Genomic DNA, 27,471 nt, shown 5'->3' with positions numbered 1-27,471 from the left:
AGATCAATACCACCACCCCACCTCATTCACTACTACTGCGGCATCCCCTTTTTATTTTAAAAATATAGTATAAATAAACCTCACTATCTTTCCTAACTTTCTGATCAGCCAGCTGCTTGTCAAAAAGAGCTCCTTCAGCAATAGCCTTTTCTGGCCTCTGGGATCCCCCCTGGAAGGCCTGCATTTGCTGGAAAATAAGTGACAGTGAGTTTGTGCATTCTGGATAGCCCCAGAAAAGCAGAGCCATCTTTGGTTTTGTTGATATGGTTTCTATCCCTGCTGTATGAACTTGATGCAGACAGTTTAGCATCAAGAGTGCCAGCCACTGGCTTGAAATCTAACTCTTGCATATACACCTAGGTTAACTATTTGGCAATTCTGTCTTCTATTCCAGTTAGGGTGACCAGACAACAAGTGTGAAAAATCGGGACAGGTGGTGGTGGTGGTGGGGGAAAATAGGATTCTATATAAGACAAAGCCCCAAATATCAGCACTGTCCCTCTAAAATCAGGACATCTGGTCATTCTAATTCCAGTTTCCTAGTTTATATAGTTCTTTTGCAACTACTGCAGGGTTACAAATCTTTGGTGCAAGATACCTTTGCCAATTTCCAGTGGGTATTTCCCCCCTGGGTCAAAGCCTCTAAAACGGGTGACCCCACTACGACATTTTGCAGTGTAATGATAGTCTAACAGTGGTCAGCATGAATCTCTTATAGTCAACAGTTCTTTTGTTTCAAGCGGTTTGAAATAAGTACTACTTTTCTGGTAACACAGTTGACTGTACATAGTAAAGTCTTGATGGGGAGTACTTGTCTTGATATAATAAAAAAATTGCCCAAATAAGTCAATCATGAATTATGGACCAGCTCATCTAAAATCCCATGACAAGCAGTTAATTTTTTTTTTTAAATAAATGGAACCACCTGTGTCCACTCACTGGACTTTCCCTCATCTAGTTCAAGCAGATTAGCACCAGCATTGGATCAGGAATCTCATTTAGTTTCAGTGGTTCTTCTCCATTCTGCTTCTCGAGTTGATTGCAGAGTTCACACTAATATTTTTTCTTCAGCATCATTCACACCTGCCCAAAATAGGACACCATGAGCTCTGTTGTATACACTTCTCAATGCAGAGCACATGCCTGGGCACTAGGCTTATTTCTGACCTAGTACTATATGGTATCATGACAGCATCCAGAACCCCCCTCATGCACCAATTTCATCTCTACAATCCCTGTATGTTTTGAGGTACCAGGGCTTCTCCCTTCCAAGCCAGCCATTCCATCTAGAATCACTCTAAAGTTCTCTAACTCAATTTTTCAAGTTAAGTGACTCAGTACTACCCAAACACAAGTGACCTTTCCAAAACAAAGTCTAACAGACTCCTCTTCCGGCCATTTTGTTGCACTATTTATAGGCATTCTTGAAAGTATTTCCTTGCTCAGGTTACAGGACATGAGTCAGGGCTACAAAAAGTTTTACCATTTCACCTGACACTGCACAACCTATCGTCCCCCCCCCCCCCCAATAGCTACTGTCATAACCAGCATGCAAATAGTGATCCATAGTAGTAATCTCAGTCAAAATCCACATACATTTCCTCCTCCACAAAACATTAAGATTAAGAATGAAACAAAAAAAAGAAAATATCAACTGCTCTGAATTAAAGATCATTCCCAAGACAGAACTTAAATAAAATTCAGTGTACAAGGCATTGGGAGGGGAAAATAAAGCCTATTGAATTGCTACAAATCCCTACCAGAACCTGGACACTAATATACTGCTTCATAAAAACAAAATAGGTAGAACCAAGACAAACTTACTAAACTTTTTAAAGACAAAAGCCGGACAATATCAAGAATTAAAGAAAACAACATACCAATTAGGCCTAATTCTCATTTATGAGGTACCTTGTCTACACCTTAAAGTTTTGCTGCCTTAAATATACGGCCATAGTTAAAGCAGTGAACACACCCTCATGTAGATAGTTATACAGATATGAAAGCGTTGCTGGTATAACTGTTGGAATAAAACTAACTATAGACCAGGACTGGGGCTGTTTTTCACTTTCAAACTCAGAATGCTTCTCCCAATGCAAACTAATTTGTAACTACTTTAAAGCTACCAGAACTTCACAAACTGGCTTTAGTGCAACCAAGAATCAGGCCTATAGTTTTAAAGATTATTATTAGAGAGAGCCAGGAAATTGTAAGCTAAGGTTAAACGGGAGAACATTTAAAGTATGGAAATTCACAATTCAAATATTGCTCCTAGAATGGAGATTTGTCACAAGGAATGGAAGAAAGATTTCATCAAGTTATCAAGAATGAGATGATTTTTCCATTAGCGATCAAAAAAAACAACAACTAACTATGCATGACTCTAGGAGATAGGAAAGGCTTCAGAAATAGCATTGTACTACATGGCAACTTGACAATCCAAATTAGACAAGTTGAAATGGAAGATAAAACTCCCAGACATGATTGTTAAGTCTTATCATGGGCAGAGGCTTGATATACTGCATCTGCTGTCTGATACAAGGGGTGAAGGGAGAGACACAGAGGGAAGGGTAGGGAAAGTTTCTTGGCAATGGGTTATGCTTTTCTTCATTTCACAAGAAGGCACTCAACAGTGACCTCTAGTGGCTCCGTAGTGTGAAAGCTAATACCAGCACAGCTTTATTCTCTTGTGGGGTTTATCCTAGTTGCAGTTCAATGAAAGAAACAGATAAAAACTCCAGTCTCTGAAACTCTATCCTGAGGGGAGCATTGCTATATTGCCTTTACCTCTGACATATAGACAAGGAGCTGACTTTTGCACTTTGATAATGCTGCTTCACCATTCCTCATGAATGAGTGTTGCCAGTTTGTATGGGGACAAGACTTGTAAATTTGCATGAAACAAAAAGTAGTAATATTTAAAAAAAAACAATGACAGAAGAGGAAAGAAGGGGCATAAAATAGATTACCTACTTGGGAAGTTATTGAATCATGAGCAAAAAGTAGTTTGACGGTGTGTGAAATGTCAATCTTGCAGAGATTGGGCCTTCCTTCAGTCACTCATTACATTTAAAAGCAGTGTTGCAGGCTCTTTGGCCATGTTGCCAGGACGGACAAAAACAACTCAGCAGACTGTGCTCTTAGATTCTCTATTGACACACAAAGGAATGCACCCCCTGACCCTACTTGGTACCACTGTAGGCCCACCCCACAGATTTGTGGATTTGCAGGATTAAACCAGATCTGGGAGCTTCACTACACAGTACCAGTGCAATGCCATCAACTGTGGTCACACTGCCTGGTGCAGTGATCTTGAGCGGACTACGCGTGTTTGATGTTGAAGTTATCGAATGTCTCAAGGATGGTGGTGGGATCTCAGCTCTGGCTAAGCCTCGACTGGTTCTCTAGCTACTTTAAAATAAATAAATAAACCCTAATAAAGTTTGTATTTTTTCTATGATTTAAAGTAAGATGGTAAAGTCAGTATATTAAAGTAGTTTTCTAAACTAAGTTGAGAAGTTTTGTTGGTTCAGACCCGATTGTACTTACATACCCTGCACTTCGAGAGAGCTGTGATAATGCAAATGGAAACATCAGATTTTAGGTTTCAGAGTAGCAGCCGTGTTAGTCTGTATCCACAAAAAGAACAGGAGTACTTGTGGCACCTTAGAGACTAACAAATTTATTTGAGCATTAGCTTTCGTGGGCTGAAGCTTATGCTCAAATAAATTTGTTAGTCTCTAAGGTGCCACAAGTACTCCTGTTCTTTTCATCAGATTTTAGGTTACCCTTTACTTGTCCAAACCCAACTCCAGATACTTCGTAGAACCCGTGTCCACTATGGCTGGTGATTTTAAGATAACAGGTAGCTTGTCAGTTTTCAGCTGACACTCACACTAGCCCTCATTGACAACTTTACCCTGACCCAGTGCCACCAAGAGTCTTCACTTATTGTCAATGAGGGGAGTGTCAACAGCACCATATGGCATAATTCACCTGATCTTGTATCATTCTCTGAGCCAGAGAATGATACAAAGATCATTTGTGAACTCATGTGTCTGGATGTTTGACAGTAAAAAGGCTCGCATTAAATTTTGTAAGATATATTATACACAAAAATAAGGTCTCAATTAACATGAAATTAGCTGTCAGAGCTACAAAATATTGATCAAAACCTTACGGATTTTAACCAGACTGATCTATGGACTAACCTCCATGGATACATCCATTCTACTGCAGAAAAACAGATTTCCATTAATTGTACTGTAAAATATTTTTTAGTGCAATAATGGTGCTAATTTACATTCCTGTTCAAAAGTAAATGTACTTTTGCTTATTGTGAATTCTTTAACAGAACTTGATACAATGACCAAACTCATTAGAAACATCAAGTTTTACAGCAAAATTGTTTCATGCTACTTACAAAAGAAAGCATCTATCTAGTCATAATTTATAGTGTGTTCAAAATGGCTTTATAGGCCTAGTAATCCACAAATCTGTATTTAGGTATAGGAATACTATTACATTGGTTCTATGCATAAACATACAAACCTATATATTCCTCTTGATTTTTTTTTGAAAGAAATTTTAAGATGCTTTCTTGAAACCCTTTAGAATAGGATAGATGTTTTCAAATGCCTCATAGATTTCAGAACGCTCCTTGGCACCTAGAAAAAACAGTTAAAAACAGTTTAAGAACTAAGACAATATTAAAGATGGCTCACAAGGTCTCATTCATTACTATTAAGTCAACACCAATAAGTACTAGTATAATAGATGATAAAAGCATTCCCAAAGATGGAAAAAAAAGGTTCTTATTTAAAATCTCTTTTAGGGGCATAGTCAAAATTAGATATAATTTAAGAAGCAAGATTCCTTTCCATGATACCATCACCACCTTATATTCTTAAAACAGTAGGTTTTTCCCCCCTTGTTCTCATCTTCGGGAGGAGGAGAGGAGGGGGGGAGCTAGACTAGTCAGTATCTGATCTTTCGTTTTGGGTTCTTGTAGTGGAATACTGCTGTGATTTTTGGAGTGGCTTATACCATAAAGGAATACTACATGTTTAAAAAAAAAAAAAAAAAAAAAAAAAAAAGAATACAATGCCCCAGGGAGCTTTTTAAAATTCCCTGGAATGGTTTCTACTAGTTAGTATTAGTCTTTTTTTTTATTATTATTTAATAGAAGAGTGTATGAATCCCATAATTTTTCAGATCAAATTTGGATGCAGCATCCCCATCACTATTAGTTGTAGGACTGACTAATTAGTCAGCAATTAATGTACAGTTACGTTATGAAACATTCAAAAGAATAGCCACAGTGGGTCAGACTAATGGTCTATCTAACTCAGTATCCTATCTTCCAACAGTGGCCAATGCCAGATGCTTCAAAGGGAATGAAAAGAATAGGTCAATTATCAAGTGATCCATCCCATTGTCCACTCCCAGCATCTGGCAGTCAGAGGTTTAGGGACACCCAGAGCCTGAGGTTGTGTCCCTAACCATCTTGGCTAATAGCCATTGATAGACCTGTCATTCATGAATTTAATTTTTTCGAATCCAGTTATACTTTTGGCGTTCACCACATCCCTGGCAACGTGTTCCACAGGTTGACTGCTATGTGTGAAGAAGTATTTCTTTTTCTTGGTTTTAAACCTGCTGCCTATTAGTTTCAGTGGATGACCCCTGGTTCTTGTGTTATATGGAGGGGTAAATACCACTTCCTTATTCACTTTCTCCATACCATTCATGATTTTATAAACCTCTCTCATATCCCCCCACCTTAGTTGGGTCTTTCCCAAGCTGAATAGTCCCAGATTTTTTAATCTCTCCTTATACGGAAGCTGTTTCACACCCCTAATCATTTTTGTTGCCCTTCTCTGTACCTTTCCATTTCTAATTTATCTGTTTTGAGATGGGGCAACCAGAACTGCACTCACTATTCAAGGTGTGGGTATACCATGTATTTAGATACTGACATATGTTCTATCTTTCCCTTTCCTAATGGTTCCTAACATTGTTAGCTTTTTTGACTGCCACGGTACATTGAGCAGATTTTTCCCAAGAACCATCCACAACGATTCCAAGATCTCTTTCATGAGTGCGACTGCTAATTTAGACCCCATCATTTTGCATGGATAGTTGGAAATGTGTTTTCCAGAGTGCATTGCTTTGCATTTGTCAACATTCAGGAGAATAGAAAGAGACTGATCAAGAGAAGTCCAGTGTTGACAGGTTAATGGGACATTCTAGTTAGAGTCAAAAATGGTACAAAATACGAGGGTAGGCAGGGCTAATCTCCCCTGGTTTTGCATTCAAGTACTCAGTATTATGAATATTGACCAGCAGCGTTTCCCAACTCTAGAGCATTTCTCCTACCCCTCAGTGCCTTGATTAAGTTTTTATTGTCTCTTGCATCATTCATATAGAATCAGCCGGCAGTCTCTAATCCAGTGACATCTCCACTACCATACTAACTTTTTAATTAACAAAACCATGGAGGCCAAGAACATTTGTTGCGGACATTAACATTAGCATGGAGGAGCAACCAGCAAACACTAAAAATAAGCAATATGCACTGAAATGGACCTCTAGCCAGACTAAGACACGCCAACATGTGTGCCTTGTCATGCTGGCAGACTAGGTGCCAGCTCATACCAAGGTCCCCCTCCCTCAACTGAACAATGCCAAATACACAGGTGAGCCAGACTGATTTCAGCTGCGTGTCAGTAATTGTCAAATACGTACAATTCTAAGAATGTGCTTAGTGTTTAGATTTTGAGTTGCTGCAGGCATTATTCTCACTTATTACATCCATATCCCATGTTGTAAGGCAGTATTTGAGCATTTGCATTGTAAGCCTTTGTAACGGTGTAAGTCACCAGATAGGAAAGGGGCTGGGACACATGACTTACAAGGAGAGGCTGAGGGAACTGGGCTTGTTTAGTCTGCAGAAGAGAAGAATGGGGGGATTTGATAGCAGCCTTCAACTACCTGAAAGGCGGTTCCAAAGAGGATGGCGCTAGACTGTTCTCAGTGGTAGCAGATGACAGAACAAGGAGCAATGGTCTCAAGTTGCAGTGGGGGAGGTTTAGGTTGGATATTAGGAAAAACTTTTTCACTAGGAGGGTGGAGAAACACTGGAATGGGTTACCTAGAGAGGTAGTGGAATCTCCATCCTTAGAGGTTTTTTAAGGCCCGGCTTGACAAAGTCCTGGCTGGGATGATGTAGTTGGTGTTGGTCCTGCTTTGAGCAAGGGGTTGGACTAGATGACCTCCTGAGGTCCCTTCCAACCCTGATCTTCTATGATTAACTATCAGAAGCTGTTAACAGAAGCTGTTATGTCCTGCCTGACAAGGAAGGCCCATCAACACCTGACAGACATTAAAGAGGACAAAACACTTTACTCTCCCCCTCCAACCACAGGAAGATGAGTCCTGCAAGTGAATTCCTTCCATCAGCTGTGTTTGCAGCTCACAGCAGAAGCGTGCCGGGGCAGGGGGGGCGGGCGGCACAGAGAGAAAAAAAAGAGGGAAAAGAAAAGCCTCACAAAATGGAGAAAGTGTATTTCATTGCTGCTTGGACTCTGGGGGGCAAGGTTTCTAGGCATAAAGCAAGGGACCCCCAGCTGCTTAGCTGAGGTTAGCTCTACAGGATATATAGAGCTTGCCTATTATAGAACCTTACCTTTTGAAACTTAAGACTTAATTTGTGGATGTTATGTTTACCTACATTAACCTTGTAAAAGAACTCTTATTTCAGTTTCCTGTTAATAAATTTGTATAGTTTATTATAGGATTGGCTACAAGCATGGTCTTTGGTGTGAGATCCAAGGTGTACGTGACCTGGGTAAGTGACTGGGATGCTGGAACAATTTTTATAGTGGGGGTGCTGATGAGGGAAGCCATGTATTTGGTGGTGGTGATCACTACTTCAAGCCAGGGAGTGCAGTAGCATCCCCCAAACCTCTCATTCCAGCACCACTGTAAGTGACGGGTCCTTTGGGACTGGAAGTAACCTGAACAGTGCTCTGCTTCATGGTGTAAGGGGCCATCTACCACAAAGCCAGACAAGATAGATTGGAGTAGCCAATGGGACTGTCCGTGACTCCATGTTTAGGCTGTTGCAGTGCCTGAGGAGTTTACACGGAGGCTATGTCTACAATAGCACTTTTGTTGCTCAAATTTGTCGCCCAGGGGTGTGTGTGGAGGGAAAGACACCCTCCCCGCCCCCCAACATACACTGACAGAAGCGCTGGTGTGAACAGCACTACATTGGTGGGAGATGCTCTCCCACCAACATAGCTACCGCTGCTCATTGGGGGTGGTTTAATTATGCTGACAGGAGAGCTCTCTCCTGCTGGCATAGAGCGGCTACGGAGGATACCTTACATCAGCGCAGCTGCATTGGTACAGCTCTGCCACTGCAAGGTCTCCAGTGGAGACATAGCCTTAGATTTCACCAACTAATCATCGAAGTATAGAACTCTCAGCCAATTTGGGGTTTGTGCCCTGGTTCTCAGTCTGCCTTGAGGTTGGTACGCATGTTCCTGAGCACTGCAGGACAGCATGATATCTCAAACCTTTTTAGTTTCCCCCTCCATCGAAAGATAAACCTCACATCACACACCCATTGACTCTGCTCCAAAACATTATTTCATGATGTTTGGATCACCAGAAAATTCTGGATCAGCCAGGGGACCATAGGAGCTCAGTAAGTCTTGATTTAGAATTGCAGTAAGGCCCAGCTTTCAAAACGGGACTTACCTGAGCTCTTATGGGCCTGCTGTATGCCTCAGCAGAGTGTGTTTTTTGTTGTGTGGTTTGTGGTTTTTTGTAGTTATGACATCCAAAAATGTATTCTGGAGGCATCAATGGAGTGTAGATGGCCAGGATGACGTCATGGGACCTAAGGAGGAGGAGATGTTTTAGCTTTCTGTCCTGAATGCCCAGTTAATTGAGCTCATTCATAATTATGATGGGAAGATCCTTTGGGCAAAGGCATGTAATTTTATTTGCCTTTAAAGTACCATCTACCCCCATGTTGGTACATTGGCACCATTCAACCTGTATGTCTGATAGAGAAACAGTTTGCCTTTTTAGTCAAGTTGAATAAGGGGAAGTTTTCCCAAGATGGTAAATGTTCCAGAAAGAATGCTCGGAAGTATTCATCCAGGAATGTTAATGTTTACTTACAGACTTGGATTCTAGGTTATTGACAAGTGTTCTGATTCTTCAGAGCACTTAATTTTAAGTGCTTTGCTGAACACGGGCCAAGATTAGGACCGACACCTTCCTTTCCCATCAGCAACTACTATGCTAACCATAAAGAAATTTTCTAATTGAGGAGGGAAAGTATGACCAGGTTTTGTTGCAGTAAGATTGAGTTCCCTGAGAGTATCAGAATACATTACAAATAGGCTTCTAGTTATGGTGCTTATTAAAACAGCATGCTCATGCGTTTGATACCTTGACATAAGTGGAGAATTTAAAAAAAAACCCCACAGGATGCACAAGTTTAGTGATGTGTAGGATTTCTTTTGAGTGGTTATTTGAATGCCTGTGGAGTGTTCTAGTAGTACACAACTATGGTACTTTTGTATCCTCAATGTTTTGCTGAAAGGGATGCCTCTAGATTTTGCTAGTGTTTGCACTATGCAAGAAACATCAGCGTAGCTTAAATGTCATCCTACTATACAGAGTGCTCCGAGTTACTGCTGTACATAAAGGGCTGGTCTACACTGGGGGTGGGGGAAATCGATCCAAGATACGCAACTTCAGTTACGCTGTGCTACCGCCGCTCGCTCTGGTGGAGTTCCGGAGTCGACGGGGAGCGCGTTCGGGGATCGATATAGCGCATCTTAACGAGACGCGATATATCGATCCCGGATAAATCGATCGCTACCCGCCGATATGGCGGGTAGTGAAGATGTACCCGATCACTTACCAGTCAAAACAACTTTTCCAGACACGAAGATAAGCAACACAATCCTTGGTTTGACCATTCTATAAATAAGGCCAGGAAATAGTTCTGGTTCATAACTGTTGAAAGAAACAAAACGGGAAAAAGGGTTAGGAGCACTCCTTGGCAATTTGATTTTTACCACCAGTTTATTTGATGAAATATAAACTGCTCCTTTATGTTCGAATTTTGTTAGTTAAGCCAATGTTTTTGATGACCTATGATTAGATCCCTGACTAAGTAGCCCAATTTTCAGATGTACCGAGCACCTGTACCTCCTACTGAAGCCTTATAGCATCTCACCTCTTGCAGCCAGTAAGGACTGTGGATACGCAGCACCTTTAAGATCTGGGCCACTTTCAAATGTGAGTGACTGAAGGTAGGTTCCCAAGTAAGTGTTGGCATTACTGTCTTAGAACAGTCCAAGGAAGGATTCTTGGGGACAACACACAAAGCTTCAGTTACAAATGATTTATAAAAATACAGCAAAGAAGAAGATAACCAAGTAGTTCTACAATCCACACTAAGCCAAGATGGCCCAAGATAACAACACATAGGGTATTAAGCCTAATTCAAACAGAGACCCAATTTGAACTTTTTAATTTCTGTTGCATTCAAGCTTCACTCTTTTCCAAGCATCCTGTGGTGTCCTTTGTGGTGACTAAATTTTGAACAAATGCATCTTAAACACGCTAAGTCAGTCACCCCGCCATGAGGTTACACATGTACTACACGTTCACTTGAAATAGTCCAGAGCATAGATCAAACCTTGTACAAGAATACGCATACAAGAACTTTTCACTTGTGTATTGTCCACCAATAGGAAGTGTTCTGTATTTCCTTCAATATTTCTCTCTCCACACAGGATTAGACTACCTACTTCAGTGCTTCTAGAGGCACATTATCCCTGTGTACACACAATTCCCATCACACCAGAGGTTTTAAGACTAGCTTAGTAAGACTGGTTCAGGCTGCTGGAACTTGATCTACACCGTGGCTCCAAGGGTTTTAAAGAGTTGGTTCAGCTGAACCAACTACGAGATTGGTTAGAATTGGAGGAAGTTTCTCCATTCGTTACAGACTTGGTCCATGGGACCAAAACCTCACCATGACGATGTGCCACATAGCAGTGGCGAGTGCCAACCTGAGACCAGTCCAGTATTATCTTGGATATGAATGTTGTTCAATCTTACTGAACACCTCTGGCATGTCAAAATTCTTTGTACACAGCAAGTATGCTGCAGCAACATTGGATATTGCCATTATCTTGCCATACATGCTCCCCAGTCAGCAGGAAAGCTGTTTAAAGAGAAGCAGTTCTCTAACCGTGAGCAAAGGAACCAAGAATCAGAATCGTCAGACTGGAAAGGACCTTGAGAGGGCATCTAGTCCAGTCCCCTGCACTCACGGCAGGACTAAGTATTATCTAGACCAGAGGTTCTCAACCTTTCGAGACTACTGAATCCCTTCCAGGAGTCTGATTTGTCTTGCAATCCCTCAAGTTTCACTTCACTTAAAAAACAACTGGTTTACAAACATCAGACATAAAAATCAAGAGTGTCCCCCAGCACACTACTACTGAAAAATTGCTTGTGCTCTCTCATTTTTACCATATAAAGTAAATCAACTGGAATATAAAAATTGTACTTACATTTCAGTGAATAGTACAGGGGTGGCCAAAGTTACTGACCCTCCAAGTCACATACGAACATCTTTAGAAGTTTGGGAGCCGGAGCGCACCTGCCGGGGCTCCAGCCTTGCAGGGAGGGAGGTCTTGGGGCTTCAGCCCCGAGACCCTGCTGGGCAGAAGCCAGAGGTGATGCATTGGGGGGGAGGGAAGGGGCACATGGAGTCGTGTGTCCCCCCTGATTTTTGCCAGGGTCTGCTGACCCCACTCGGTCACATGATGCCACCAGGCCCCCTCCCTGCTGGCGCTGGCAAGCTGGGAGCTGCAGCCATGGGGAGAGGCAGTGGCAAGCAAGTGGGAGAGCCACTGCTTTTGCTGCTGCCTCTCCCTGTGGTGCTAGAGCAGCGGCCCCTCCCTGTAGTTCCCAGCTGTTTGCCACTGCCTCACCGCAGGGAGCTAACACCTGGGAGCTGCAGGGAGGGGCCCCTGAGGGTATGGGAAAGGATGACTCAAGCTGTTGGGGGTAAAAAAAATTAAATTGTGCCCTCCTCTGCCTCCCCCCCCCCCAGGCAATCTCTGGCAGAGACCCTGAGCACTACCCCCCAACCCAGTGTGGTAGGCTCAGGAACAATTTGTATAGTGGAGGTGCTTAGAGCCATTGAACCAAACTGTAAACCCTGTATGTGATGGAAACCACTTCAAGCCAGGGGGTGCGGCAGCACCCCTAGTTCCAGCACCTATGGGTAGAAGGAGAATGGGGGAGGGCATGGGGGGCTCCGCGAACTGCACTTTAACTGTAAAAGAGCCGCATGCGGCTCGCGAGCTGCAGTTTGGCCACCCTGGTATAGTACATGGAGCAGTATAAACAAGTCATTGGCTGTATGACATTTTAGTTTGTACTGACTTCGCTAGTGCTTTTTATGTAGCCTGTTGTATAACTAGAAAAATATCTAGCTGAGTTGATGTACCCCTGGAAGACCTCTGCATACCCCCAGGGGTACTCGTACTCCTGGTTGAGAACCACTGATCTAGACCATCCCTGACAGGTGTTTGTCCAACCTGCTCTTAAAAATCTCCTACACTTGAGATTCCACAGCCTCCCTCGGCAATTTATTCCAGTGCTTAACCATCCTGACAGGAAGTCTATTTACACTTAGATTTACTACTCTCCTGTCCTTCATTCTAACTGGATCTAATATACATAAAAATTAGTCCAGAAAAAACCCTCTAGCAGGGCAAAGCATGCTTGTAACACTTTGAGAAAACCAAGCTAAGAAAATACAACGTTGAATATTTAAGTACCGAATTCCTACGACGAGAGAACTGCCAAGCACAACACTTCTCTTCCTAAAGATACTCAGGAGTGTACTTTTAAATAGCCAGCCACTAACTCGCTGAGTTAGTCACTCTCCTAGAGCGGTGGACGTTCCTGCCAACATCAGTCGTGCTGACGCACAAGCCATATTGACTTTTACCACATTAGAAACAAACACGCTGCGGAAGGTTTATCAATAGGCGTTACTGCAAAAGACAATCAAAATGTTATGGGTCTAGTCTAGTGTATGTGAAACAGACGACAGATGGCACAGAGACAGGGGTGCAGCAGACCAAGGGTATGCTATGGCAGTTAATTGCTCACTGGTACGCAGTACACAACTTACCATGCTAGCCCAGTATCAACATTTCTTCTCTTATGTCCTTTTACACATCAATTCATCCCTGTGTTATTCATAACTGAACCCTCTCTATGATAGGAGCCTGGTACCTCTCTCTATCAGTCACCACCCCCTTGCCCACATACCTACTGAATTGCTGATGAGTTAGAACCAATCCTTCCAGCCTGATGGGGAACCTCACATCACAACTGCCCACCATATTCTGTATTTTGAAGTCCAGGAACTTGGCAGGGAACCCAAGCTTCTGCACCACACGTGCATACTTCCTAGCCGCAAGCCGGGACTGCTCTTCACTGCAGGGAGCACAGAGATGGAAACAGGAATTTGAGGTCTAATGGTTTCTGGATGTACAGCCTTATCCTGAAATTTAAATTAAAACCCCCCACGCCTTGTTGGCTGTAGTCACATTCTGGCCTTGATCAATCCCATCTTGTGTATAGGAGAGTTTGGTGTCCTCAACTCAGAGAGCAGGCCAGACTCAAGATCCTGAATAGGTATAGTGTCCTTATGGTCCAGCAGCTGGAATTTACATGGGTGTTTGCTTTAAAGTGCCACAAAGATTGTGTGTTGCAACCAGTTCCTACAGATCCAGGAATGGGATCAGAGGTAAAGAGGAAGGCCTTGGATTGCTGCAGCACTAGGTTATATGACAAGTTTCAGAGTAACAGCCGTGTTAGTCTGTATCCGCAAAAAGAAGAACAGGAGTACTTGTGGCACCTTAGAGACTAACAAATTTATTAGAGCATAAGCTTTCGTGGACTACAGCCCACTTCTTCGGATGCATATAGAATGGAACATATATTGGTCAATATATGTTCCATTCTATATGCATCCGAAGAAGTGGGCTGTAGTCCACGAAAGCTTATGCTCTAATAAATTTGTTAGTCTCTAAGGTGCCACAAGTACTCCTGTTCTTCTTTTTACTAGGTTATATGGAGGGCCTTACCAAATTCACAGTCCGTTTTGGTCAATTTAACGGTCGTAGGATTTTTTTAAATCGAAGTGTCATGATCTCAGTTATTTAAATCCAAAATTTCATGGGGTTGTAATTGTAGGGGTCCTGACCCAAAAAAAGGAGTTGTGGGAGGGTTGCAAAGGTTATTGTAAGGGGGGGTTGCAGTATTACTACCTTTACTTCTGTGCTGCTGATGGCAGCACAGAAGTAAGGATGGCATGGTGTGCTATTGCCACCCTTGTATCTCCCTGCAGAGCTGGGCCCTCAGTCAGCAGCTGCCACTCTCCGGCTGCCTAGCTCTGAAGTCAGCGCCGCAGAAGTAAGGGGTGGCATGGTATTGTATTGCCACCCTTAATTCTGTGCTGCTGCTGCTGGCAGGGCACTGCCTTCAGAGCTGGGCGCCTGGCCACTAGCCACCGCTCTCTGGCCACCCAGTTCTGAAGTCAGCACAGAAATAAGGGTGGTCATACTGCAGCCCCCCTAAAATAACCTTGCAACCCCCCCCCCACAACTCCCTTTTGGGTCAGACCCCCCCAATTTGAGAAACGCTGGTCTCTCCCTGTGAAATTTGTATAGTATAGGGTTAAATATCTATATCACAAAAGACCAGATTTCACAGTCCATGATGCGTTTTTCATGACCATGAATTTGGTAGGGCCCTAGTTATACGGCATCACAGATGTGCACCGTTCCTTATGAACTTCCTCCCAGATGAGTTTACAAAGTTCAACAACAAGAGAAGAAAGGATAGGGTTAATTTTTTTGGACAATTTTTTTTTTTGGCCAAAAAAGTACATTCAGCAAGAAAGCATTTTGCAAAATCATGTTGGTTTCACGGAATTCTCCCATCCAAAAAAGCAAACATTTAGAAAATGTCAAACCAAAATATTTAAACATAACATTTCAATTTTTTTGGTTCTAAATGAGTTTAGAAATTTCATTTCATTTTAATAATAAAAAAATGTTACAAAGGCTCAGAATCTACACAAAATGTTGCGTTTGAGCTTGAACAAAAATGAACTTATTCACACAGCTCTCACCAGGTCTCTCTGCTATGGGGGTTGATCCAGAGCTAGCTTATGCTTCCCAAGAGCAGCAGCAGAATTTAGGACAGGCTGATAAAAGCACCCAGGAGCCTTTGTACTGTCCCAGGATTTTTGGAACACAAGGCACTCCTATTACACCTCCTGCACTGGAAGGGGGCACCAGAAACAAGTGGCTGTATAGGTGAATGCTAGAGCCATGTAGCGGGACTCCACAGGTCCAGCAAGACCACTGCTTAATAGCCGGAGAGGGTAAAATGTACTTTGTTGCAGGCAGGATTGGGTGGGACCCCCCACTCAAAAAAAAAAAAAAAAAAAAAAAGGTCAGACTGTGGAAATTTGCAGAAAAACGCTCATCTCATCAGTTTGCTGATATTCTATTTATGACAATGTAAAGTACATTTTTGTGTTTTTTTAAATAAAGGTTTTAATACTTAATGTGAAGTGAGGGATAATAGACATTTTCTAGCAGGAGTTAAAGTATTTTCTGCATGGTTTAAGCCAGATTTGTTTTTATTCTTTTAGTAGTAAAAATTGTGTCTGGAATTCCATTATATATATATATTTTAACTAACCTTTTAAAAATAGCATGGGGGGAATCTGTCTCTTGTGGGATCTGCGGATAGGAGCAGGATTAAAAATGCAAGAAAATGTGGGAGCGGATTGGAGTGCGCATTGTGGGGTGGGATGGGAGTGGATTTAAAGACCAGTCCCGTGCAGGGTTCTAGTGTATGCCACTCATTCCCCTGTGCAGGAGGAAAACTCAGTTGGCCATTTAAGCCAGTTTCCCCATCTCTGTGCTGGAGTAGCACTGATGATCTGGCCCAGTAAGATTAGGAAGCCCTCCGGGAAACCAATCTAGCACCTTGGTGGTTAGAGATATTACAGGGTGTAAATTATGAGTTAGAGTTTAAAGTAGAAAACAGCAATGCTTGTTCTGAAGTAAGACCCAGCGATTCCCCTCAGGAAAGAATAGGATAACAAGGGGGAGAGAAGGGGGAGAGGGAAGGGCTTAAGGACCAAGAGCATGAACTACAGAGGGCAAGGATTAAAAAAACACCCAAAACAGGCAGAATATTTGTGCTATGAGGGCACCTCAGCTAGACTTGAGCACATCTACTTAGAGACACTAGACAGCCACACAGGTTACATTGAGGCAATGTTTGGACTGAGTGGGAAATGGAAGTTACCAGTTATTAGTGATTTTCTATTAATAGCGGCTCAGCTCAATTTATAGTTCAGAACAGCAGCGTGCAGTTTAGCAATCACGAGAGCTCCCGTTACCGATGGGTAAACATGTTCAGTGACAACTCCCCGCCTTTTTGGTCTTGGGATGTTGTGTTTTGTGGAACAGGCAGGTAATGTCACAATTTGTCCCAGAATGCCATCTGCTGTTAGAGCCAGACAGAAGAAAAGTTTCCTACCTTTTTGCTCCCGTGCAGACCATTTTGCCGGAACTGAATATAAGGGCCGTTGTTCTTGGTTCTCTGATTCTCATTATCACAGCAGCAAACCTCTAGAGATCAGAAGTCAAACAAGAATACTAGTGGGGGCCTGGTTCATGACTGGGGCGCTGGCTACTACAGTAATACAAATTAGAATATTAACTTGGTACCAACTTGACACAAGCTTGGTTACAAGTTTCATAGTAAATAATACAAGCTTTAAGAGGGTTTTATTTAAAACCTTCCCTTTATATCAAAGACAGCTTCAAACATTGCTCTGAATACTACAAGTGCTGTTATGCTTAATTCTTTGTTGTGGTGCACACTTGGTAAGAAGTATGTTATTTACTTAAGTATCCCTTCCTCCAAATTAAGGCCTCCATTCTGAAACTTCAGGGGAAAACGTTGCTATAAATCTGCTGGCTTATCTACATGTGTAATTTAAGATCATGAAGAAATGCTTCTCAATAGGGAAGTCTCATCCCTCTGTGCTTAGCCCACAGTGAATTAAGTTAAACAGGAACAAGGTATTTATAATCTGGAATAAGCGTGTCCACACAGAGTTGTTCCTGATCATCGAGCCCCTTATTGGGAAGTGGAGTCTCTACTCATGATTGCAATAGGGGAAATGCAGGGGCGCAGGAACAATTTTTACAGTGGGGTTGCTGAGAGCCATTGAACCAAATTATAAACCCTGTATATAATGGAAACCAGTTCAAATTGGGGGTGCTGCACCACCCCCTGCATCCCTAGTTCCAGCACTATGGGGAAAAGAGCTGTTTTCAGTGCCGTTACAACTATCAAACATACTGTACCACTTTAAGAAATTCACACCTGAGACAGTCATGTGTTTGTTTAGCACTGAAAAATTCAACTCTAAGGGTACGTCCAGACTATCCGCCGTATCGGCGGGTAGCGATCGATTTATCAGGGATCAATATATCCCGTCTCGTTAAGACACGATATATTGATCCCTGAACGTGCTCCCCGTCGACTCCGGAACTCCACCAGAATGAGCGGCGGTAGTGGAGTCGACGGGGGAGCCGCGGCCATCGATCCCGTGCCGTGAGGACCCAAGGTAAATCGATCTAAGATACTTTGACTTCAGCTATGTTATTCATGTAGCTGAAGTTGCGCATCTTAGATCGATCCCCCACCCCTAGTATAGACCAGCCCGAAGAAGCAGCCTCAAGGGACCTATAAGCTGCGGGCCTGTCCCCTCAGCAAGGAAGGAGTGACAACACCCCCTACAGGCTGATTCAGGCCTTGAGCTTTGTTTCTTCCACATAAATCAGCATAGCACATCAGTCATCCATTTTCCCCCTGCCAACCTGGGGTCTTCTGCATTTCTACTGTACAAGCCACTTGTCTGACAGTTCTACCCTGCTCCAGGGCCTCACAGGAGCCAGCCTGCTTTCTGGAGCTCCCCTTTGACCCAAGTGCTTCCTGCCAGAGCCTCCATGCTTCTAGCAGCTCCCCCCTCCCACCTGGCCCATTTGCTGACTTTTAGCCTCAACCTGACCCCTAGCTCATCAGTGGCAGGTGAGGCCAGGCCCCCAATTCCCTTTAAAGGGCCAGGCCTCCTGTGGCAGGATCCTTCCATAAATGCTTTATTCAGCACATAGCAAGACAGAACTGCAAGGATATGAAAAAAGGCAACAAAGATGTTTGACCTTCACGGACTATATCTGAGTCTGCAAAAGCTTTTACTGACTTGAATTCAACTCATTTCTTTTTTAATGAGCTGAGTGTGCTAGTAAAGAAGGGACAATCAGGTGATTAAAAAGTGTAAACTGGAATCCATGCCTTCAAGTATAAACTCCCAACGAAATGGTTCTTTAAAATCTCACCTTTGGATTATATTCTGCATTTCTGGCATGCAGAGCTATATTCTTCAGATCTAGTTTACAAGCCAAGTTTACAGTGGACACTATATTCCTAAAGGAATAAGAAAGCGGATACATGTTTTTAGAAAATCATAGCTCAAAGTGATCTATTTTTAAAAGATAATCTGAAATCACAATACATTTAATTGTTACCTCCTATTACTTTCCTGACCATTCAGTGACTAGTCCACCACAAAACTCATATATAGCAAATTATTTGTTGAAAGTCAGTAATATAAGCGGTCTAATGCCAAAAGCAAGATTTTAAGAGGAAGTGTAAAAAGTGCCCTACTGCTGCAACCACGGAATATGCTAGTTTTTCCTCCAGTACGACAGCTGCATAGGCTTGTGTGTCTTTAACCTGTATTATTATAGCTAAGAACATTGACAGAATTACAGTTGCACTCTGGAAGTAGTCAGTGAACTACCCTCATGTCACCCTGGCCTAGAGTCTAATAGGATAGAACAGCTCAGGATTCTTTCTGCTTCTGCAGCTGTGCCCTTCCCTTCCCCACACCACCGCTGGGGTCACAGAGAGACTATTTCAGCTCCCTCAATAGAGCACTGCAGCAGTTAGACCAAACAGGAGCCTCACCAGCCAACTGGTGGCTACGCTGTAGACCCCTATGGTGACAACAGGTACTGAACACCTGTCTGGCTAAAGAGTTCCTACTTTTCAAGTACTGTTACTTTGGTTCCTGCAGTCTAGTGTGTGGGCCGTGGCTGAGGGCCCTTGGAAATTTAACTAACATTAAACTATTGTTTTCTCAACAGGAGTTTGCACAGCAGAGGAGGGTTGCAGCACCTTCAGAGGCAGGAGTTACACACAGCGCACGTGAGGAGGTCATTTGAGTCTTCCCAATGCTAAGCCAAGGACACGGCTTGCCTGGAGACCACGTGACCTCTTTTGCCTTGAGAAGCTTTCACTACTGAAGCCTGAACCACACTTCACTTATTTGTTTATGAACTATTTATATTTCTACAATTCGCTCCCTTTTCATTTTAGTCTTTAGCCCTTCTTCATGTACATGGTACCACCTCCCCCCACACCTCTAAGCTTAAGTTTACTTACTGTAACTGAGGAACTATGCCAGAGCTTTCCGAAACGGGTGTCATTGGGGTGATAGGAGTCATAGGTGTCAAAGGGGGACAGGCACCAGATGTTTCAGGTGAGGGCTGAGTTGCGTCCGCATAGCTCAGTTGTGACAAATTGCTGTCATTTAAGAACCCACTGTCCTGCTCTGTCAACTGTGACCTGTATTGCTCTCTCTGCACTTCATGACCGTCTTCCGAATGAGTTTGTTCTCCATTTTCTTGGTTAAGATCATCTGGAAGAAAGCTGAGATCCACAGAAGAGAAGTCTGTAGAAAGTTCTTTGGATTGGTCAAGATGAGAATCGAATGATGCACTTTGAGCGGCTTGAATCGGTAGGTCTGTGTCAAAGGGGCTCATGGGAGTGTATAGTTGAGGACCAGTTGATGAAAGGTCATCCTTCATTTAAAAGAAAAGATTATAGCATGTTTTAGAAGACAAGATCTCATTTACTTCAAATGACTGTGCTCAAGAAATGCATTTTCCATTCAATGAATTCAAAGAAGATATTCCTCCCCATCACGACTCCATCGTCACACAGAGCACTTCCAAGTTAAAGTGTGAAAGTTTGTCAAAAATAGCTTTACAGGCTCATACTTCAGTGACTTCTCTCCCTCTCCTCTCACAGAGGTCAGTGTGTAAGAGCCAGAGGATTTCTATGGTTTTTTCCAAACTGTTTTGTTATTACACAAGCTAGATCGAGCTACACCATAACACCAAGAGGTCAGCATTCATGAACTGTGTGTGGTGGCCAGAGGAAGACATTTATTTCAAGGGGTTATTGTGAAGACAAAAGATTTAAGGCTGCAAAGCACACACTGGACAGCAGCCTTTCAAAATTGCACTCCCACCCCCCACCCAACAGCTTCTCCGATGGATTTAAACTTGAGAAGAGTTCTCAGCTGGCAAGTTAAGTCACCGCAGTAAAGAAATACCATGTAGTTGGATTCTATTTACCTTCTTATCTTTAAGACTTTAGGGTTCACACTGGGAGGGATGACACACCCCTACCTCCCCACCCCCCAGGGAGATGACACCCCCCCCCCCAATAACCCCCTCTCACACAGCAGGGATGGGGAGGGGGTGTGACTGACCCTATCTGCCCAGTGCTCTCTGCCTCCAGGCCTAATTGGGCCCCCGGGATGGACCTGCCTCTCCTGGTACCTGGCACATATCTTCCTGAGGCAATGTGTGCGGGCGGGGGGGGGGGGGGAGGGAAGAGAGAGACATGGTCACATTCCACCCCCCGCCCAGATTTCTGCCAGGCATCAGATTCACATCAGAATTTGGCCGCCAGCAGCAGCCTTTTGGCACTGTGCAGGAGGAGAGGGAAGGGACAGGAGCTGCTTCCAGCCGCAGGGGAGCAGGCCGGGGGGGAGAGATGGCCTGGCCCAGCTCTTTGCAGAGCTCATCCCTTCCTGCCTGCACAGCGTTCAAAGGCAGCTAACACCTCCAAGCTGCTGGCCATGGACATAACCCAGCCACCTCCTGTCCCCCCCAGCTACAGTGCCCGCAGGAAGGGGTTAAGCCCTAAGGATGCATTGTGCACCAGGGCCCAGGGAACCCAACTGCAGGGGCTTTGGTGAACCGGGCCAGAGAAGTGGCTCAGCAGGGGAGGGTGCCTAGGGGACGGAGCAGGACCCAGGGTGGTGCGGGGAGAGGAGGGAAGAGGGTGCTAAGCCCCTGCCCGGGGTGCTGCTGTGGAACCTGCAGGTTCAGGGGAGAAACAGGCTGGAAATCGCTTTCCCCGCCACTACAGAGCTGGCACACAATGGGGGCTGTGCTGATCCCAGCAGGGTGCTGCAGCTTTGCCCCACCACCAGCCTTGCACCCTCACCCCCCATCATCTGCCACTGGACCCAGCCCCCACCCTCCTCACTGCTGGTGGGCGGACGGTTGGCAAGCAGGGATCCAGCCAGCAGCAGGACCCACCTGTACTGATAGTACGGGGAAGCATTTTTAAGAACGAGTTAGGACACCTGCAGGGCGGCTTAAATACTGGACTGTCCCGTTAAAAATGGGGCGTCCGGTGATCCTACTTACTGCGCAAGTTTTAGGAGTTCAGTGATAAAGTGAAGCTCCTATACTACTAGCCGAATAGGTGATCGCTTGGCTAGAAGTTTTAAAGCTAAGCACTGTGGAGTGCAGAAATAACTTCTTTCCTCAGCATCGTCTCAGTTACGCACATTTGGTACCTGGCACTAGACAAGGGTCTGTATATGTCCCATACAGCCTTTGTTTATTGAATGTAAGGGCAGATCAAGTCCAGTAGATGGCAGGGATGACCTTTTAACTGATCAAAGGGACCACTCACTGTCTTTTCACCTGTTACACGAGCTTCAAGACTTGCTAGTGATCGGGGGTCTCGGGAAACAAGGCAATGGATTTTCACAGGCGCTGAGCACCCACCCCAGCAGCTGCTTAGCACTTTGGAAAACCAGGGCCAACATGTGCTGAGCCCTGCAAGCACCCATAAAAATAAGTGACCTGATCTCCCAAGAAGATGCTCTTCCTTGACGCTTCTCACGAGGCTTTATTTAGACAGACGTTTAAACGTATTAACGTCTGTTAGAGCTGATCAACTTATTAGAAATAAATTTAAGTGAAAACTGGCTTTTTTTACTAAATTAAAAATGGTCAAAAATTCTTATTTGGGTCAAAATGTTCTGGTTTGGGGGCTGGGTTTCTCTACAAATCCTTTCTAGTATTTTTGATAACTTTTGGGGGGAAAAACCTCAAACGTTTTTCAAAGTTGCTCCATGGAAGACAATTGGCATTTTTTGACTAGCTCTAGTCTCCATTCAGTATAGATAATCTAGGAATCCATCTTCAGGTTTTCCCTGAACAGCTCACAACTGAATAAATAAATGTATTGGCCTGTGTATCACTGCTCTCTATTACACAGTACCTGATAGGCTCCACCGGCCATGTATTTGAATCTATGACTAATTTATGAGAAATAAATGCCTGAATGCTACCATAGCTAGCATTCTCCTTTAGATCAAGTGGTAAAGGCCTACGGCATTTCCTAATCACAAATTCCTGAGTTCTAGCCCTGTCCTCCATCGCCATTTGTTTGGCTTTGTATCACAAATGTATAATGCCTTATAATATTAAAAAAGGCAACAGTTTGGGGAGGAATTTAAACCCTCTTGCCTCAGCATGTAACCAACTGCTAGTTAACGAGGGCTAGGAACACACTTTCTCTAGGGGCAAGTTATTAAATAACAGCCCTCTGCACCATCCTCTGAAACAACGAATATTAGCAATTGTTGGAGACAGACAATACTGACTGAACCGGACCACTGGTCTGATCCAATACGACACATCCTGCATAATAACATATACACTTTGAATGTCAACAGGACTTACGCATCCAAGTCACTTAGACCCTTTCTGGAAATTTTACTCAATCAAAAAAAGTAGACAGGTGCCCTTTATTAGCTTTGCAGGTACAAGCAGGAACTGTGATACACTCATTAAAGGTGCCATAGGAGCTATTTTTAGAGCCTTATGAATACTTAGGGCTAAGTACAGTGTACCTAGAACTGTCCTTTAGAGATAAAAACCCCACATTCAGGTTCTGCACAAAGTTTGACAACTCATGCAAAAGTCTAGGCATTATTACACAAGGCCCTTTGCACTCTGTATCTGAGGTCCTGCCTTAAAGCAAGAGACCAGCTGTATTTAACACACCTTAGCATCATGGACTTGGGCGGCATGCAAACTATCTGAAAGTGATAAGACATAAGCAGGCATTTATACAGGAGAGCCCCTAGCAGGTTTGGCATTAGTCTCTCAATTTAAAATACATATTGTTTCATATTAGCCAGGGGGAGGGGAAGTCTTAGATTGCTACAACACCCTAAGCAGGCAGTATAAAGAGGACTCTCAGAACAGAAAGATAGCTTCCACAAAAGAACTGACACACTGCAGCAAGATTGCATACTTTGGTGATACCAGCTAAAAGTCTGTGAAAAAGCCCAGAATTAGTCACACAAAGAATATCTGCTTACTAGTGTAACCACTTATACAAGTCTGTGTCTCCACAAAAGTGAATGAACAATTTCCTGGTTATTTGCTTCTAACATTCAGGCCCATCCCGAAAATGGGACAAAGTTGTGCCCAAAATGACATACTGCCAGACAAAATGAGGCCCAGAAGTTAGATGGCAACCATACCTCTTAACCCAGTTATTCCTCTTAACCTAGTTATGTGTCAGTTCATTAATACCACCACAGCTGCTACTTGTTGGAGAGGAGAAATCAACACAAGGAACTTTAGATGCAATGCTCTTTCCTTCCCTATAGAGCATGGGAGACATTTCAGCTCCCCCACATAAGGTGAATCAAAGCAGACACTCTCAGAATAAAGTCAATCAATTAGAGGCTTAGATGGATGAGAGGAGTTAGTGGAATGTGAGAACCACAGGGAAGTATAAAGTGTGTTTTTTTGTTTGTTTTTTTTATTAAAGGGGGACAGAAAATAATGGGGTAAAATAAATGAGAGGAAAGCAATTTCATGAGAAAGGAGGATTCAAAGAATGAAATTCTTTAAGGAAAGAAGACCGAAAATTAAAGATGCATTAAATAGAAAGCTGGCCTCCATGTGTGGGGGGAGACAGACTAAAAGCACAGGGAAAGACATCCCATGCTGTGGAAGAGAAGAGGGAAAAGCAGCACAAGACAAGTTTTATACTTAACTGGCTGCCAAGCCTTACGCAATGTACTCTAGGTTAGCTGACTTGATTGATGATTATCTCTGCCATCAGCAATGCATGTTTGGAGCGTTTCCTATTGCCTCCCTGAAGAAATGAAAGCTTGGCACCTATACCCTGTCCGAGAGATCACTACAATTTAAGGCAGTTTGTTGGTAGTAGAGGGATATTGTCCATGTACAGTGTAATGGGGACAAGACTGATTTAGACCCCAGATAGGTTTGGGGGGGGGGGCTTTTTTTAGCCACAATATACCCCCAAACAATTGCTGCCATGAGTTTATCATTTGTATTGTAGTACCATCACACATAGGCCAAAAATCGAGATCAGGCCCCAGATGTTAGGCACCGTTCAGACACGCAGGAAGATTTGGTTTGTGCGGCAGAAAGTTTATAGTGTAAATCCCCCAACACTGCAAATGGATTTCTCTGCAACTGGGCAGAAGTTTATGATTTCAAAGGGGTTCTGCCTGGGCAGGAGAGGTCCTCGGGTGCAGGGGTTCAAACTGCATGGATCAGTGTGCGGATTGAGGACTAGCTTAAGACCAGACAATGAATTAGTGAGAAACAACAGAAGGAGGACTGAGAAACAACAGAAGACACATTCCATGGGTTAAATATATGCCCAGCTCTGCGATTCCAGGCCATTTAGTTTTTCCTCCTCCAGTATAACTATCAGGAGCACCTACTGGCCCGCTCCCTACCCATTATCTGTCGCCATAATTACTTCATTTAGAGCAGGGGTGGGCAAACGGTTTGGCCCGAGGGCCACATTGGGGTTGCAAAACCGTAGGGAGGGCTGGGTAGGGACGGCTGTGCCTCCCCAAACAGCCTGGACCCCGCCCTCATCCAAGCCCTCCCACTTCCCACCCCCGACTGCCCCCTCAGAACCTCCAACTCCCCCTCCCCCGCTTCTTGTCCCCTAACTGCCCCTTCCCGGGACCCCCCACCCCTAATCATCCCCGGGACCCCACCCCCCTATTCAACCCCCCTGCTCCCAGTCCCCTGACTGCTCTGACCTCTATCCACAGCCCCTGCTCCCTGACAGGCCCCCTGGGACTCCCACACTTATCCAACCCCTCCCTCCCATCCCCTGACCACCCCCCAGAACCTCCGCCCCCTCCAACCACTCCCTGTCCCCTGACTGCCCCCTGGGAGCCCCCACCCCTTATCCAACCCCTCAGCCCCTGCCCCTTACCATGCTGCTCAAAGCAACATATCTGGCAGCCGCGCCACCCGGCCGGAGCCAGACACGCTGCCCAGAGCGCTGCCAGCATAGCTGCGGGGGAAGGAGGGACAGCAGGGGAGGGGCTGGGGACTAGCCTCCCCGGCCCGGAGGTCAAGGGCCAGGCAGGCCGGTCTTGTGGGCTGGATGTGGCCCGCGGGCCGTAGTTTGCTCACCTCTGATTTAGAAGGTTAGATTTAGGTCCTCTCCACATTACAATGAGGTGTCTGTCCAAAAACCACTTGCCAACAGTGGGAGGACTATTAGAACAGTTGATGAACAGTTGAACATAGTTTAAAAATGGTGTTCGACTACCATTAAAAAAAAAAAAAATCTGAACCTTTGCAGGCACCATTACAAAACATGGAACCTGCCCCTCTGCCTGATTAGCACAGGCCAGACTCAACCTACTACCTGAACAGAGCTCGGTTCTTCAGGAGAGCTTCTTAACACAGGCCACGCTGCAGCCCAGGCAGGTCCTTAAAAACCTGCAGAACCCCGCTACAGTGCGTGAGACTTCAAAAGGGCCTCTCTAATCCTAAAGAGATTTCCTAGATGTTTTCCACCTGTTCAGTCTCACAGGTGTTAGTGGTGAGGAGGAGAGCCCTCCTGGGGGCCCCAGCACCTTGAGTAGACCTAGGCAGAGTTAGAGGACAAGGAATTAAGACACCAGCTGCTCCTCTGCCGTAGGGCTCTTGTCCCACAGCGTGGAAGTTTTAAAGACGAGCTTTTGGGAACAGAGAAGGTGAGGGTGAATCTCACTCATTTGTTTTCATTGTTGGAGCTGACTGAAGCCCAGAAAGGAGCTGGAGACTGTCTAATCCTACAATGGGATTATTTGTATGGGTGGGATGGCGTTGTTACCCAGGAGCCCCCATCACAGGCCAGCACGGCAGTGTGCTAGGCGCTGTACAAACAGAACAGATAGGCCCTGCCCTGAGGAACTTGCAGTCCAAGTGTTAAATGACACCACTCGCTGAGGACAGAATGCTCTGGGCAGGCCCCAGCTGGCAATACAGGGGCAGCCCCTTAGGTCCCTGGACCAGCTCCGGAGGGAAGGGCAAAGGACTGAAAGGGCAAAGGACTGAAAAGCCATAGCCCCCCCCCCCCACTACTGCAGTAGGGCAAGGAAACCCTGCAGGGGCTCAGTGCCAGCTAGAGGGCTCAGCCCAGCCCCTGGGTGCTCCAGGGAGCTTGGAGAGGAGCCAGATTGGGGGAGAGAAGGAAAACAAGGGAGGGAGTTGCTAGCATAGCCAGTTCTGGGCCAGCTGGGGGAGCAGCAGGGTCCCAGAGCCCCCAAACAAGGCCCCCACCCTCCAGCAGCAACTGGCTGGGGTGCTGGGCTCTGCCACTGCTCTAGCAGGGCTGGGGGGCCGGAGCGCACCCACCTGGCCCGGGCTCTGGTCCCAGTAGTTCTCCAGCGAGGGCTCCATGCGGGGCCGAAGCGGGCAGCGTCCTGCCGGGGCGACCGGGCGGGGGCATTTCGGGGGCCGCGCTCGGGCAGGCGCGATCCAGGGCGCCGCTTTCGCACCTGGCCCTGATTGAGGGAATGAAGTGACCAGCTGGGGCCGGGCCGGCAGGTGCAGGAAGGGGGGGGCGTGTCCTCTTTAAACTGGGGCCTGGGGGCCCTTCCCCCAGGCGATAAAGCGAGCCCCCGGCTGCAAGTAAGGCTCCCCCTACTTGGCTAATTGCAGGGAGGCTGGAGAGTTTCCCAGCCCGCTGCAGGTGTGTGGTGGGGGGCAGTGCCGGGGCCTGATTACAGCGCCTACCGGTCCTGCATCCAGCTGCATCAGGGAAAGGCTCCTGTCTGCAACCTTTCCAGTCCCAGCCAACGCTTCCCCTTGC

General features: G+C 45.0%; 1 protein-coding gene across 2 annotated transcripts; it reads right to left on the bottom strand.

The window, feature by feature from the left end:
- Window positions 1-4,223: 4,223 nt before the first annotated feature.
- Window positions 4,224-27,471, bottom strand: TBPL2 (TATA-box binding protein like 2). Of its 2 annotated transcripts, none has more exons than XM_054027754.1 (7): window positions 27,396-27,471; window positions 19,666-20,084; window positions 18,558-18,645; window positions 16,687-16,778; window positions 13,390-13,557; window positions 9,947-10,041; window positions 4,224-4,667 (listed from the first exon to the last, which is right to left on the bottom strand). In XM_054027754.1, exons 1-7 carry the CDS (start codon window positions 27,414-27,416, stop codon window positions 4,588-4,590), a joined length of 963 nt encoding a protein of 320 aa, XP_053883729.1. In that variant the 5' UTR covers window positions 27,417-27,471; the 3' UTR covers window positions 4,224-4,587. The 2 variants fall into 2 exon arrangements, with proteins under 2 accessions (XP_053883729.1, XP_053883728.1); XM_054027753.1 differs by lacking the exon at window positions 27,396-27,471 and adding an exon at window positions 27,015-27,135.

This window comes from Malaclemys terrapin, chromosome 4 (assembly GCF_027887155.1).
Source record: "Malaclemys terrapin pileata isolate rMalTer1 chromosome 4, rMalTer1.hap1, whole genome shotgun sequence".
NCBI lineage: Eukaryota > Metazoa > Chordata > Testudines > Emydidae > Malaclemys > Malaclemys terrapin.
Note: the sequence above shows the minus strand (reverse complement) of the source record. Positions and strands in the feature narration are given on the sequence as shown.